At 41.4% G+C, this 16,205-nt stretch overlaps 1 protein-coding gene across 5 annotated transcripts in view; it reads left to right on the top strand.

Annotated features, from left to right (window-relative positions):
- The window catches only part of FARS2 (phenylalanyl-tRNA synthetase 2, mitochondrial), a 260,985-nt gene extending 245,169 nt beyond the window's left edge, over nucleotides 1–15,816 (top strand). For 3 of the 5 annotated variants that reach the window (XM_026114905.2, XM_026114904.2, XM_026114900.2), the window contains one exon: nucleotides 15,483–15,816. In XM_026114905.2, the coding sequence (XP_025970690.2) occupies nucleotides 15,483–15,578 (96 nt within the window). In that variant the 3' untranslated portion in view covers nucleotides 15,579–15,816. The remainder of the gene's footprint in view (nucleotides 1–15,482) is intronic. The other 2 variants (XR_003261437.2, XM_026114902.2) reach the window with 1 other exon arrangement.
- Nucleotides 15,817–16,205: the final 389 nt, after the last annotated feature.

Below are 16,205 nucleotides of genomic sequence, written 5' to 3'. Positions count from 1 at the left end.
TAAGTAGTGGCTACAAACAGGGAGTGAGAATGAGGAAGCCATGATAACATGTGCAAATACAAGGAAAACATGGCTGATTATTCAGAGTACTACATTAAGGCTTGTAAAATGGTATTTGATACATTTCTGTGTATTTCTGTTATGAGATTAGCTGATCTGCTATATGTCCTTGGGCATGTCATTTCCTCTCTACATTTCGGTCTCTCTACTTGCAACAAGGCATAAAGTTAATTAGCTTCTGTGGAGAAAGGCCATCGTCCTCAGAGTTGTTGTCCGCTTCAGGGTCAACCAGCCTTCTGGTGTCCCAGATGTTGCCTAGACCCTGGACTTCCCCAAACTGCCTTGGGTTGCAATGTTCAAAAGGCTTGTTTGCAACATTGTTCTGTTAGAAAAAAGACTTTGCCCTTCTCATTTTAAGATCGCCTTGGGTTGAAAGTGAACTCAGATGGCTGTAAACAAAGGGTTAAGTTCTTGATATAAACTTGGCAAAGCATAAAAAAAAAAGCTTCTGTTCAGTGCATCAAGGATATGAAGCTTTTTCTCTGGCTGTTCCTTAGAGCTTTCCTGAGGCATCTCTCAGCCCTGAAGCAAAGGGGGCAAGCAGCTGAGTGACATTTTCCCTATGGTATACTGTCTTTCAGAGTGGACTTTTTGGGGTTTGTATTGGCTTTAGGCACTGAAAGGTAAACTCAGCCACACTTTGCTTTGTAACTGCTGTATTTCAGGATTGGCTTATAATACTAATGAAAGGGTTGCTGACCTAGAGGTAAGTAACATCATTGCCAGTGGCTTTCTCTCCCCTCTCGATCCGTCCACCTCAGTTGTTCCCCTTCAAGAGTTTTTCTCTGGTTGCTTTATTTCCTGGGAATGTAGGGTTAACACAGAGCTCTTTTGCCAAATATGGCAGTAATGGTTTATGTTTCCTACCTGCTTGGTTTCCTGAACTGGGCTTTATTCCCCCATCTCATTTTAATGCAATGGGATAAGCAAATACTTGATGTGTAGTTTTATGGGCACTCAGCTGGAGCTGCTCAAGTCACTTCCTGCATTTTAAAGACCATTATATTATTTTATGCTAGAGAATTGAAGAATACTGCCACCTAGTTCATCCTCCTACTCAAAAACAGGACCAGCTCTACTTATGGCATTTCTGACAGAAATTTGTGTAACCAGTCCTTCAAGATCTCCAGTGATGGGGACTCCACTGCCTTTCCAAGCAAATTGTTCCAGGGCTTCTATATCCTTATCACTGTGAAGCTTTTTCCTGCTGTCTTTCTTACTGTATGTACCCTGCTGCAATTTGAGTTCGTTACTTTCTTCTCCTGCTCCTTGTGAATGCTGATGAACAGCATTATTACCTAATTCTCTGCAGCAACATTATATGTATTTGAAGGGTGTTTTCATGCTCTCTCTTCTTTAGGTAGAGCAACCTGTATTCTTTCAGTCTTTCCTCATAATTCATGTTCTCTAGACATCTGCTCATTCTCATTGCTCCCTGCTGGTATGCCTTCAGTTGCTTCACATCTTTCCTGAGGTATGAAGCCCAAAACTGGAGAGTGTACTTCAGCTGAGCTAATAGCAGTGCTGAGCAGAGTGGAAAGATGTCACTCAGGCTGTACCGCAATTCATCACAGAATGGCATTTGCTTATTTTAAAGCAGCATAACATCACTGATTCACCTTCAGCTTGTGAGCCTGTGTGGTCCCTAAATCCTTCAGGTACAACTCCTATCCATCCAGTTGTTCCCCATCCTCTGTGAAGCTGATTATTCCTGGCTAAATACAGAAGCTTGCACTTGTCATGGTAGAATTGTATTCTTCAACTTTTCCAGTTTGTCAGGATTGTTCTGAATTCTAATCCTGTCCTCAGTTATACTTACTGTCGTACTCAGCTTCGTGTAAATTTGCCAGTTAACAAACTTACTTCTGCCGCGTCACTTATTCCATTAATGAAAATACTCCATCATACTGGAGCCAGGATGAAGGCCCTTACAAGAAGCATCCTTCTGATTTGGCTGTGAACTACTGATAACTGCTTGCAGAAGCAACAAATTATCGGCAGCTGCCCAGCCATTTGGGATGTCATGTTGTAGTAGTTTCATATTGGCTACCAGTTTTTCTCATTTATCTTCATGCAGCTCCCTGAATGGGTGGAATTCCAAGGTGAAACACTTAGGAGGACAGATTTTGTGCTATCTTGTTTTATGGATTTGGATTGAATATTTTTCATTTTTCCACTTTTTGTTATAACTTTGAAAAATCCTAAATATTTCCTAACGTTTTCCAGTCTTGACTGAAACTTCTTGTAACTGCCAATGGATACATGTTTTGTGGAATGTTGATTCTAGATCATTTTTTTCTTATCTGATTTAAGAGAGAGAGCGTCAAGATATATGCCATGCACACACAGCCCTACACATGCACCTGCCACCCAGAATGCGTTCTCCTTCTTGCTGTTGATTGATCCACAGGCCTGTTACCCTTTTACAGAGGGCAATTAGATAGCTTTGGCCGGATTTGCTCTTGACACTTCCGTGTTTTCTGGGTTTTGTCCTTTTTATTTCCTTTGTGTGCTTACAAGTGGTTTGGTTATCTATGCTAGAGTCTTTCTGGGAGTTGGAAGTAAAGACAATTGGTCTATAGCTCCCCTGGCTTCCTACTATTTTTTTTTCATTTTCAAAAATAAGCACGATGTTGGCCTTTTCTGAACATTTGATACCTTACTTGTCCTCAATGAACTCTCGAAGATAACTGCTCTGAGATTTCCTGCCCTGGTTTTAAAGTATCTTAGGGTAAAGTTCATCAGGCTTGGACAATTTGAAAACATTTGATTTACTCTAGTGCTTCCTGTATATTCCCCATTCAAGGCTGAGATCTTCTTTGTCAACGCTGATGCCTTCTTTGCTGGTATTTATTCCTGCTAGTCAGAGGCTCAGTCAGCCTTTTTTAGTACAGTCATAGCAAAAATGGTATTTTGATATTCCTACTGTAATTTATCAATAGTTTTCTTTCCTTTTTCGAGTAGCAGAACAATAATTTCATTGTACTTACAGAAAGACTTCTTGTTATTCTTGATGTCAGTTGCACCTCATTTTGTGCCCTGATCTTTCAGACTTCGTACCAAATGATGAAGTTATTTTATGACGCGATGCTCCTATCATCTTACCGTAAGAGGTATTCACTAAGCATACATCCTATCACACTCATCACTTTCCTTTGCATTTGGCTTTTCATAGAGAGTGGACATAACATTGATGACACAGATGCTAGACGTGGCACTTTGAGTTTCCAAACTAATGCCCATTTGACAGCTGTAAAAGTTCTAGCCAGTGCACCTGGTGGCTGTATGTTGTCATCATTTGATTAGTTTCAGTGGAGCTGTGACATTTCTCCCTTCGTTATATTCAAAACCTCATTTACAAGACGCAGGCTCTTTGTCTTGTATTATTGTATATTCATGTAAATGGGATCCAGCAAGAGAAATGTATAAAAAGGGAGACAGAGTTTTCCTGTGTTAATCTGCTGGCCAGTAGTTGTCCTTACTTGGAGAACTTTTTCTGAGTTGTCTTCCCAAGGCAGCAACTGTCAGAAAAGCAATAAGAACAGGTTTCTTGTGACTGTCTGTGTGGAACCAAATTACCCTCAGGGAGGGAAAGTGGGGAATTTCTATATCTCCAAAACAAATCCAGTTAGCCAGATTAAGGCTCATAAAACCTGACAATTCTGAGAGAAAAATAATGTATGGAGTGGAAGGAGATAGTAAACAACACTTAATTGCGCAAGTGGCTGCAGAATTTCTGTTAGGTTTAACAGATACTGTAAGCCGGCCTGTTGAGAAACCCCCTGTATCTGCACACACAGATACTAATGTTTTTAAGTTGCCTTCCAGTGCTGCAGACTGCCCAGGGGGGAAAGTGCTTTGAATTCGTTGCTTTTACACAAAAAACCTCTGCTCTCAACTTGTAAGTCCCTTCTTTCTTCTGTGCTCCTGTTAACTCATCTTGTCCTGCTCTTTTCCCTTCTCTCCTTCCTGTTTTCTCCTTATTTGGCATTAGTTTGTTGCTTACCAAACACAAAGCGTTTGGCTTTTCTGATGTTGGCTCTGTGCTTTTCCCTGTGCTGTCCATTGTATATGAGGTGATTTGCTTTTTCATGCCATATCCTCTTTTGCTTCCAGGGCAGCTGTGCAATTTGCAGAAGAAAAGGATAACTCAAAGTGTGTATGCATGGGGAAAGTAACTTAAAAGATGGGTAACTCAAAGGGTCTGAGCCTGCACTTACTCAAGTCCCCCTTCTGCTGATTTGCTGTGTGACTTTGGAAAAATCATTTAGGCTTTTGACCTCTGGGAGTCCAGGGCCTTGTCTAGGTTTACCTCAACTCTTAGCAAATATAAAGAAAACTTAAACTTGTACCTAGCTCCTGGATGTGGTGGGGATTAAACCATTAATTTCAATGATGAAAGCTTCACAGGTACCTAAAACACATTCAGTCCTTTCTGTGCACTTGTCTGTCACATAACTTTGTAGACCCTGAAGTCTTCTAGCACTCAGTGGAAATGCTTCTAAACCTCCTGTCACTCCCATCCTAATTTCTTAGGAGAATGAATTGTTTTAAATTCTCTTATAAATTCCCTTTTTACTCCATTATGAAACGTGTATTAATTTGACAGCAATGTTATTTTTAGTAATACTTTTTGTAGCCTTTAGTATTAACATGTAGTTGGGGGAGAAAAACCTGCTAAATATTTATACTTCTTTTCTTTGATCCTTCACTCAGAAGGACTGAAAACGTATCACACTTCACATTTTTACTATAAATTTTTTAGATAGCATTTGAAAGAGTCCAAATTCACCTCTCGTGTTGGATTTGTTCAGATTACTGAGATAGGTTGTCATTCTTAGAGCTTCCAGATTGCATTTCAGTTGCGAGTGGTTGGAAACTTTTGAGGGACACTGTTGTAACTAATGACCAGTGTTGGGATCATTAATATAGCTGTTTGACAGAAACAGGACCAAACCCTCTTCCTTCCTGTTAATTGCCTGCTGCAGCTCAGGAGGAGGTAAATATAGTGTCTTTGTACACAGAGCATGACAACTCTGCAAAACCAATGCATCTTTCAGAATTACTCCTTGCAAAGAGGTTGTGTTCCTGATCTACTCCAGCACTAGCCAGTTGCACTGGAAGGGCACTAAGGGTTGTGAACAGGGTATCTTGTCTAAGACATGAAGTTCTGCCAGAAATCCATGACACCTAATGTTGCCACAGCTCCCTCATAGTCCCTTTAAATTAGCTGGGATTTAGGAGGTCCAGAGCAACGTAGAAAAGGTGAAAGATCAAGAGTTGACAAAAAAATGTGATGATTGGTTGTATTTTTTCTCATTGAAAATGTAAAGCTTCTTATGAAAATTTGATCTTATTTGCTGGCTAGTAATCAAAATACTTCTGCTGCCAGGACTTTCAGGTACTGCATGCTTCTGTTCTCAGTACGCTATGATTCCTCACGAGCCATGTCAGCCAAGTTTCTTTGCTAGAGAGGAGAAAGTTTCTTTTCTAGAGAGGGGAAGTGATGCACTGTGGAAGTTTTTATCCTTGGCATCTCATGGGAATTGTAGTCTTGCCATGGGTTCTGAACTACACAAGGAAAGAAAAAATCAAGGAGATTGGACATACATTCCCATGAGGCACAATACTGAAACCCAATTATTTGAGGGTTTTTTGTTTGCTGACTTGGGAAATATTTGAGCCTACAGTGGTCAAATTTTAAACAAAAAGTAACAAAAAATATTGCCTCTAGTAATCTGTGTGCATTTTTTTTTTTTTTGGTGAAAATGTGATTAGACATTGAACAGCATTTTAAATTGAAAGTTTTCAGTCAAACCTGGGGGAAATGAAGCTAAATAAAACCCTGAGCTGTACACAGAAAGAGATATTCTGTCTTGTGTGATGCTGAGACCATCACTTTTTCTCTCTCACTTTTGGCATCCAGTTATTTTTCTGTGTTTGGCACATAATTAGGTTTCCCAAATACTTTACCAAACAACCTTTTCCTGTTTGCCACTGCAATGGTTGGTAGTTATTTCATTGGATTTTGTACATGTGTATTTATGTTGGAAAGTTTGCTTTTTCCTGTCTTTATTCCACCTGCGCAGTCCTAATATCTACCATAGTGAGAACCCTGAAGGAAAAATAGGTTCTTGTATCATATTCTGAGCCTCTCAGGCTTGCACATATTCTGATGTTTGTGTGTATGCCTCACTGCAAGACTCTCTTTTATTCCTGAAAGCGTCAGCCTCAGTAGATTGAGAAGCTCTTGCTATTAAAAGTGCATAATGTTGCAACTGTCTGGCATGAGGAGTGCTCCAGGGTCACTATGCTGACAGTAGGGTAAGTCTCAAAGATACTCAGCCTCTAGCCTACTCTTGATTCTTCCTAGATTTAGACTAGGATTTTGAACAGACTCACCAGTTGAGTGGTGAGCCCTTAGGAATTGAAGAGGGCCAGTGCGATTTGAGAGAGCAAAGGTCATCTTACAGGAGAGACATCTCTCAGCCATATCCATGTTTGAATCCGTGTGGATTGGATTCCTAAATATTGGTGTAGTGAGAACACCTGTGGAAGACCTGGCGAGGAATCAGTGACTGGCAGCATACGTGGTAGCAGGCCCAGCATGTGAAACTACACCCGGACCAAATTCCCATCAGGGCCAGGCGCGTGTATTCTGTTTTGTCAACAATGTCTAGCTGCTTCCCGGACAGTAGTTTCTCAAGGTTAGCACAGCTGAGATAACGAAACAGTTCTAGTGCATTTAAGGGGACCTTACAAACAAAGAGTTGAGTCCCGCCTGTGCGTCCAACCCATGAGTCCCACCTGGGCATCCAATCCGTGCATCCAACCCATGCCTCCTGCAGCCTCCCATTGGCAACCCATCCTCACGGTTCTTGGGACTCCCCGGGCCGTCTGTAGTTTAAGTGCTTTACTAAATCTATCCTGTTTAACCCCATATGAACCTTGAGTGTGTCTCTCTGCTGGTATCCAACCCTCCCTTGCCTGCCTTGCAGTCAGAATTGGCATAGGTCAGATATGATTGGAATTTGTCATCTGTGCTTGCCCAATGTTTTTCTGAAAGGGAGGGAGACTGGAGAAGATGGAGCAGTCAGCACTGATGCTGGAACCTGTCCTCTTGAGAACTTGTTCCATTCCTGCTTTAGAATGTCTGATGGTTGCCTTCTTCACGGAATCAATGAGTCTTTGTATAAAAAACAAAAACAAGCAAACAAAAAGAGCCAAGCCTCAAGTCTTTGCAATTTTATTTTGACTTTCCATGATACCAGAAGTCTGTGTCACAGTCCTATGTGGACTTGAGATTTTCTTTTGGTACAATGGAGAATGATATTTTTCTCCTTGGTCTTCACACTAATGGTATTTCATCATTATTTGAATCCAATGGATTCCATTACTTTTGATGCTGTGAGTTTTAAGAGCTCTTTAATGGAAAGTGCTTGGGTCTGAGATAGGTTGACTGTGTTGTTCACTGGTTCCTGAGATGACTGTAACAGTGCACAAGGGAAATATTCTTTCCTTTTTTAGCGTAACTTGATCTGTGTTGCTGCTTCTTGGTGGCTAGTGGAAAAGAACCCAACACCGCTCATATTATTTTTTCTTTTGCTGGCATTTATCAACAAACCAAGGTGATGTGTTGAAATAAGAAAGGGTAGTTAGGGGCCAAAATGCTGGGCCAAAGCACAGAGAATAAATTGAATTGTTTAATTTAATTTGATGATGCAAAACTGGGAGGAGTAGCTGATACACCAGAGGGCTGTGCTGCCATTCAGACAGACCTGGACAGGCTGGAGAGTTGGACGAAGAAGAACCTCATGAAGTTCAACAAAGGCAAGTGCAGGGTCCTGCACCTAGGGAGGAACAGCCGCATGCACCAGTACAGATTGGGGGTTGACCTGCTGGAAAAAAGCTCTGCAGAGAAGGACCTGGGAGTCCTGGTGGACAAGAAGTTAACCATGAACCAGCAATGTGCCCTTGTGGCCAAGAAGGCCAACGATATCTTGGGGTACATTAGGAAGAGTGTTGCCAGCAGGTCAAGGGAGGTGATCCTCCCCCTCTACTCAGCCCTGGTGAGGGCATATCTGAAGTACTGTGTCCACTTTTGGGCTCCCCAGTACAAGAGAGACATGGCACTCCTGGAGAGAGTCCAGAGTAGGGCTGCGAAGATGATTAGGGGACTGGAGCATCTCTCCTATGAGGAAAGGCTGAGAGAGCTGGGCCCGTTTAGCCTCGAGAAGGGAAGACTGAGAGGGGATCTTATCAACGTATACAAATGTCTTAAGGGAGGGTGTCAAGAGGATGGGGCCAGACTCTTTTCAGTGGTGCCCAGTGACAGGACAAGAGGCAAAGGGCACAAACTGAAACACAGGAAGTTCCATCTGAATATGAGGAAAACGTTCTTTACTGCGAGGGTCACAGAGCACTGGAACAGGTTGCCCAGAGAGTTTGTGGAGTCTCCTTCTCCAGAGATATTCAAAACCCACCTGGATGCAATCCTGTGCAGCATGCTTCAGGTGACCTTGCTTGAGCAGTGGGGTTGGACTAGATGATCTCTGGAGGTCCCTTCCAACCTCAACCATTCTGTGATTCTGTGAACTAAACTTTCGTGAGTACATTTAGCAGCCAAGAGACTTTCTCCTCTGGGTGATACTTACTCATGAAAGAATTTTTCAGTATATTACAGATCTGCTCGTATCTCTTCCAGCATGTAAACAATTAGGTGATAGATTTGGGTTAAAAAGGAGGGTCATGGTCAGAACTTTCTAACCAATTCAGAATTATCAGATACTAAACAATGGCTTATTTATGACTATTTAGAGGTGTCACAGTGACTGAGAAGCTAAAAAGTTTCAGAGCACTTACATTATTCATCTAGCTTTCATTATCCTAACTATGAAGGTGCTACTGCATCCCATACCATTCTCTTTATCTCTCTCAGTAACCTGGCTAATAACAGAATAAATTAAGAGATAAGCTTGAAAAAGAATTAATATTAAAGAAAGATAGAATGAAAAGGCCAAGCAAGTTCAGGGTTTGGTAATCAGATACAGATTTCGCCAAGGCCTATTAGAAAGGAGCAAGAAGTCCATTACTGTCTCAAGTCTGTGAAATATAAATTACAATCTTTTCAGTCTAAATCTGTGTCATTGAACATGCATCTCTTTTAAAACCAAAACTGAAAAAAACCCACAATGGTCAAATAATGCTGGCAGCCTTAACATGGTTATGCTGACCTCAACTGCCTTTGAAACTGAACCATCCTTCTGCCAGGTGATGGCTGGAAAAGCAATGTAACAGAAACAACCTTTCCCTGCTTTCTGTGAGTCTGAAACATTCTGTCTTCTGGAGCTGATCTAGTGCCTTTCACTAGCATCAAAATCACCTGAAACAAAAACATGTCCATTTTTTAAAACATGCTCTTGGATGCAATGCACTCTTCCAGAGAAATGGGGTATTAGCATTTCAAAGGACTGTTGAGAACACATCTTTGGGTAAGGCCTTTGTTCAGAGAATTACTGCTATATTCTACATGCATATCACCATGGTAATTGAATTATTTGCCATTGACAGTATAGTATATAGCACAAACCTTTTGCCATTTTCCGTGATGTGGTTCCTAGTAAAGAGCACTATTTGTCAATTTAAAATTTATAGTATGACATTTAGTAGTTGTGCCTACTGTAATAGTGGTGGATGTGGTTTGAAAGCATGAAACAAAAAGGAAAAGGCAATTATCTCTTTGCTGTAGTGTTAGATGCTGAGGTCTTTGCCGTCTTTTTAAGACAGGAATGTGAAGAACCAAGAATAAAGTGAATGGAGAGAGAAGCTTTGCCTGGATAGATTCTTCAAAGAGAGTGCTTAGCTGAATGAAAGGGTTATTTTCCTTCAGGCACTGGCACCAAGATCTACCAAGCAGTGTGGAGGTCTTCCTTCCCTTAGATTTCATGCAAAAACATAAGTGGATGTGTCTGAACTGGGTATCTAAATGCTCTCATTAGCCTTGTTGCAAACTACCATGTGGAGATACAAGCAGATACAGTTACACGTTCAGCTTTGGATGTCTTGCTTGTTTTTGTGGGAAGTCAGTAGGGTTTCTCTCTGGTGTCGCTAGGGTTTGAACATCATGTTCCTGACTGGGAGAGCTCGGTGTAGGAGAGTTTTACCTGCCCTAACTCAAGCTGTTTTTCCTGTTCCAAAAGAAGTCAGACTCCCCATGTGAAAGAAAAGAAAGATAAGATGAGAATACCCATCTACATGCTTCGTATTCTTGCAGTTTATTATTTCTGTCCATCCCAGCTTACAACATGAATCCTCCTGGAACTGTTTGAGCCACAATGTAAATCCATATCTGTGCTCTCAACACAGCTTTGGCAATTATTTTGCCAGAAACATGAGGCTCTTCATTTCTTGTGCACCAACCTCCCCTGAAAAAAAAATAAAGAAAAGCATTTCTCTTCCCTAAGGTCTATTGCGTTCCATGCATATTTAGAGCATGACCTGGTCTCTCTGTAATATATAATAGTCATTATATACTGTGTGAAGGTTTATGTACGGTAATTATATGATGAATCTTTCTTTGGGATATAGGATACAAACTGCTGAGGCAGGAATTGGAGGACCCCAGCAGAACCTCATTGACACAGAGAAAAGCGTCTTGAATATTTGTGTTACTATGTGTGTGTAGATCTTTCATTATAAATAGTATTGCTTAGGAAGGGGCAAAAGATAGAAATGATGGTGAGTAGCACTGCTTAGTAAATTGCTCAGAGTCTAGAAGAGACAGTATTCTTTTTTGCTCCTTGATGCTGTAGGAGATGATTGTCATCTTTACTCTTCTATTCCTCGAAGTAAATACAACTTTCTAGAAAAACATCTAAGTCTGTATAATCTTCAGGCAGATAAGAGCAGTAGTAACCTCCGTACAGAAGTCTCTAGGCTTTAAGACAGATGGAAACACAGTTAAAAAGGTTTGGGGGGTTTTTTCCTCCAAACTCGCCACTGCTTTTTTATCTCCCTCTTCAAGGTTTGGGTGGAGAACTTTTCATTCTTATTCTCAACCACTACATATAAAAAGGACAAATGCCAATACTAGGCATTTATTCTCTAGGCAACATTTTGAGTACGAAATGACCCATGTCTTACTTTATCTAACCACTGAGGCAGGTTCCCCCGTGGCTATATTTTTAGATGTTTTGCTGTTGGTAGCATCTGGGATCAGCTTTCTAACCAATTTGTATTTAAAACATCCTTCAGCGGATTTCTGTGCAGGGAAATCCGGCATATAGGTATTAATTTTTATTACCTAACATATCCTTTCATTCTAGCCCTGATTCCAGTGTCAGATTGCTTTCATGTTCATTTTGTTAGACTGGTGGAAGATTCAGGCCCCTTGGCTTCTTGCTGTGCTCAGAAATTAGGGTGAAATATTGAAACATATACACCGACCTTCAGGTTGGCCGCATGCAGTGAATCTGACCTGGCAGTGAGCAGATCTTGAGCACATGGAGGAGGCTGTGTGCCAATTCCTGAAAACCATGATGCAAAGCTGTTTCCTCCAAAAAACACGTGAAAGAATATCAGGCATTGCTGCACTTCAATATTTGTTTGTTGACTGCATCCTTGTTTCCTCCCATGGCGTCAGAATGCATCACTATCTTCCTGCTACTTTTATTTGAGCAATGCCTCACTGTATTTGCTGTGTTTCGCTACCTGAAAACTGCAGGCTGGTGTAGAGGAGACTGTGACACTAAGGTCAGCTAAAGCCTAATGGAAAGAGAAGGAGGTAAACAAAGTCCCCTGCACTCAGTGTTAAGCTTCCCCTTTGGTTTACCTGATGAAACTGCTGTCCTAGGTTTCAGCTTCAAATCTGCAGCTGTTCAAGACAGAGAGCTACTGTTTCTGTATCGCCAGGCTGCTGCGTGACGTGCAGGGGAGAGTTACTTATGCGTTAGCAGAGCCATCTTTAAGGTAGACAAACCCTCTGTGTGTCCTCACAGAATGAAAGGGGAGCAAGACAGGAAATCAGCAAATATTTATTATTTGCTGATAATAATGGTTTCCAGTTGCAGCTGATGGCAAAGATGAATTACGGGCCTTAGTATTTTATTGGGGGGAGGGGGGAAACCTAGGTGTTTAGGGGGAAAAGAGCCAAGAAGTAGTTTTGCCTATCATCTGCCTTGAAAAATTAGTTGACACTACTCTGGAAACAATGCTTAAGTTTTCTGAAGCTTAGCATGTGTCTTTTATTGAAATATCATTAAACTGTTATACTCCTTCTCTGTAATTAGTAACAAACTTGCAAATAATCCTAGCTAAAGTGATGGGAGAAAAGTGTAGTATACCAGCCATATGAGTGATATGTTGCCAGCAATGTATATTAATAGTTACATCATTGCTTGGCTGTAATTAAAATTACAGTAAATGCATTTAATGCTGTCCCTGTTTTATTTCTCCCACACCAATGCTTAACTGCAGCTGTAGCTAACAGAAGCAGCTTACGGAGAAGTCCAGTGCTGCTCTGTAAGACCTCTAGCCTTTCCTAATTGAAATGCCTCCTAACGATACTGTTTTTCCACAGCGCCCGCAAGAAACTACTGAGTCATCTTCTGACCTGTTTAATTAGTCTGTTTTATGAATGAACTTCCCACTAGGATGGAGGGAAGGGGGTATATAAACATGTGGGTCTAGAAAAATCATTACCTTGAATTAACCGTCACCACTGAGAAAAAACGTACTGTAGCTACACCTGCCACAGCTTAAATACATTAAGCAAACTTGTGTTTACGTCACATAAAATGGTGGTAATGGGATTTCCACTGTGGATATGTTCCCAGTATATTCACGACTTCAGGACCAGGACTGTGCTTGCACTACTTCTAAAGAGATTTTCAGCCAAAGAAGTTTGCAAATGTTTTTTGTTCAAGAGGGTTGCTGTAACACCATAAAAGCTGCAGTACTACCAGCTGTAATGGTATTTGTCCGCCTGTTTTTGGAAATCGTTTCTGTTGAGCCCCAGATAATTATCCCTCTCTTTTATTCAGCTTTCACTCTCACAGTGTTGCATCAGGCCAAACCCTTGTTACTCTCAGATCTGCCCTCTCAGCTGCTTTGCAGAGGTGGAGCAGGGCTGGCCAGCAGAGCAACACCTTCTCCACAGTTACACCTCCCCCTCTTTTCTTGAACGTACACTTTTCTACAGCATTTATCCTCCTCCCAGTGAAAGCACTTACCTAGTTTCTAGCAGTTAACTGCAGTCAGCTAACATATTTTGAAATGCAGTTTGCCCTTTCTTATGCTAGTCAGATGTAACTTCGTCTTCAAAGCACACAGAAAAGGAAGTAGAGTTTAATTTGGAAAAACCTTTCTGTTGTAAACTGCCAGTGGGAGCAAGGCAAGCTCCCCATCCAGGCTGGGTAGGACAAAGTTGATAGGAGATAGCGTGATGGAGATAAAAAACTATCAGTGCCATGTTTCTAGAAGGATTTGCTGTTGAGATGAGTGTCTTGAGAGTTATCCGTGTGTATGAGCACATCTTAAATATACATACAGCCTCAGTTTTAATCAAATAGTTATAATAAACCTGATTTCTAACACAAAACAATTTTCAGGAGAGGGATGACCTGAAGCTTGCTGAATACCTTTGTGAATCATTAAATGCAAAGTTCTGTGAGTCTGGGAGATCCTTCTATCTAGTACTTGATCTCCATTTTCCCTTTATTTTTTCCCTCAGATTCTCCTCTCACTGAAGTGAGTAGTTACCTTTGAAAGTAGAAGCTGTGTGGGTTCCATTTGAAACTAAAAATAAAAAGGGTACTACAACTGCCAAGTATTTAAATTCAGTAATACAAGTACGGCAGTGGTAGAAATTCCTCTTTCTTACAGAAGCTATGTACTCCAGCATCTTTTTGATGGAGAGCAAGACATCAAGTCTGTCAAATGCCCTTCTTTCTCTTTCATGAGGATTTTATGCTGTCTTAGTCAGCTTATTGTTTTGCTCCTTGTTTTACATTAACCTGTCTTCTTTGGCTAACTCAACAACTCTTAATTACTTTTTTCTTTTCCGTCACTGTTGGTCTTAGTGTTTCACTCATCAGACCCCTCTTCACTATTCCCCCTCCCATTCGTCTTTTGCCTTTTCCTGATCACAGCAAGAGGCAAGAAATTTCAACAGTTGTGCCTGCTGTCCTGTCTCGCCTTGTTTCTTCCCAAGTTTGCTGAGCTTCCCCTGTGCTGCTGGGCCACCTTTATGGTACATAATGGTGGCAGCTGCATTTCTGGTTGTTTTGACAAGAATGTTCTCCTCAACAGCTCTGCAGTGATTTCAGGCCACTGCCCCACCTCACAGCACACTGGTGGAGAAGCAGATTTCTTATCATCACACCAGAGTACATCCACAAATCTGTTACGTGTTTCAGTGTGCTGCACCTCAGCAGCGGGACACATCAGTGCCAGAAGAGCTGTGAAGGAGCTGCCATTTCATTTTCTGCTTCAGATATGCATGTCATCATCATTTTGTGTTCTTTTCCCACAAACAGACCTCAGATGCATTTTGACCTTGTTTCTCCTTTCCAATGACAGGAAGATAGTCACCAGAACTGAAAAATAAATGTTTTGATCTGTTTAACAGCTGTGTTTTCAGCAGAAGTTGAGTACCTCCTTCTCCAGGCTGGAGACTGGATGGCAAGGCTTGTGAGACACCTCCGGTTAGCTAACAATATTACTTTCTAGTGCTCAGAAATTATTACGTGTTTTCCTTATGTCTTTCACTGCTGGCCCCCACTGGTCCCAAAGGGGTACATGTGCACAGTGCTCCCTAGAGATAGCCACATTAGCGCCAAAACGAGAAAGTTGTCGTGTCAGCAGCAGTTCAGCATAGCCATGGTAGCATAGCCCTCCTCCTGAGCTTGTTTACTCTGGTAAGATGCTAACACCCAGCTGTGCTCGTGCGAAGTTAACTCATACCGAGCTCGCTGGTGGTACCTACACAGCCTTGCTCTTTGTCAGCCTTGCCTGTGATGCAGGTAATCCTTTCACTCATATTTTTTTCTACCTAGACTTCCTACTAGAGAGTCAGTGACACAGAACTGGCCTGTGTCCTGTCGTGAGAAGCATTTTAATCCGATAGGCCCAGTACTTTCTCTCAAAGGTTTTTGTTTCAAGGTGAGGATCTGGCAGAGGGTGGAAATAGAGAATGATCTACAGCAGAAACAAGCTGGGGTGTAAGGTGAACTTCAGGGAAGCTCTCTGCCAACATTAAAATTCAGTCACACCTCTCCAGACAATATATTTTAGCATTTAGATGATTTTCAACCAACAGGAACAAAATTAGACAGCAAATAAAAAGGTATGAGGTATTTGGCCTCATGTATTTGCATGTGTAGGCAAGTGTATTTATAAGCCCTCTTTTGGTTTATATTTTGTAGGACAAAGAAGGTCAGCCATTGCTACCGTATCACTTACCGTCACCTGGAAAGGACTTTAACTCAGGACGAGGTGCATGCCATCCATCAAGCTATTGAAGAATCAGCAGTTCGAGAACTTGGGGTTGAGGGCAGATTCTAGCATCCCTGATCTGAAGCCCTTATGACTTTTGCTTTCTATTTCTTTCTTTTTTCTTTTTTTCTTTTGTCATTTTTTGGGGGGGTGAGATGACAAGGAAAGAGAGGGGTTGTGTGACTGAGCCTAGCACATGGAAACCGATTGATAAATGGGCAATGGTAGAACTTCCAGATAATAAACATTACTATTGAGAAATCATTGACAAAGTGCTGGTGCTTTATTTTAAGGAAGGGGGGAAAAGCAGTGATGTAAGATTTCCCTCCTGTTACTATAAGAAGTTCACTGCCTGGTGGTTTTCTGTGTTGTTAATTGGTCCCTGGGTTCCATTAAACTGTAAATACTTGGCATTATTTCTATGTTGATAGGATCTTCTGTCCATGTAATGAGTGAAGGAAAACAGAGACACAGCTTAGCTCAGGGAAGAAAAGCTATTTAATCCTTCCCTTCCTCCCTTCCTCTTTTTTTCATAACAAATGGCACATTTTGCTTCAAGAAACCTTCCAGGAAATACACCTTGCAAAGTTTGGCTCTCTTTCCGTCAGAGCCTCTGGGTTTTGCTTTCCTCTGCTACAGAGAAGGAGCCAGTG

The sequence above is a fragment of the Dromaius novaehollandiae genome, chromosome 2 (assembly GCF_036370855.1).
Source record: "Dromaius novaehollandiae isolate bDroNov1 chromosome 2, bDroNov1.hap1, whole genome shotgun sequence".
Taxonomy (NCBI): Eukaryota; Metazoa; Chordata; class Aves; order Casuariiformes; family Dromaiidae; genus Dromaius; species Dromaius novaehollandiae.
This window is presented reverse-complemented; position numbering and strand designations above follow the sequence as displayed.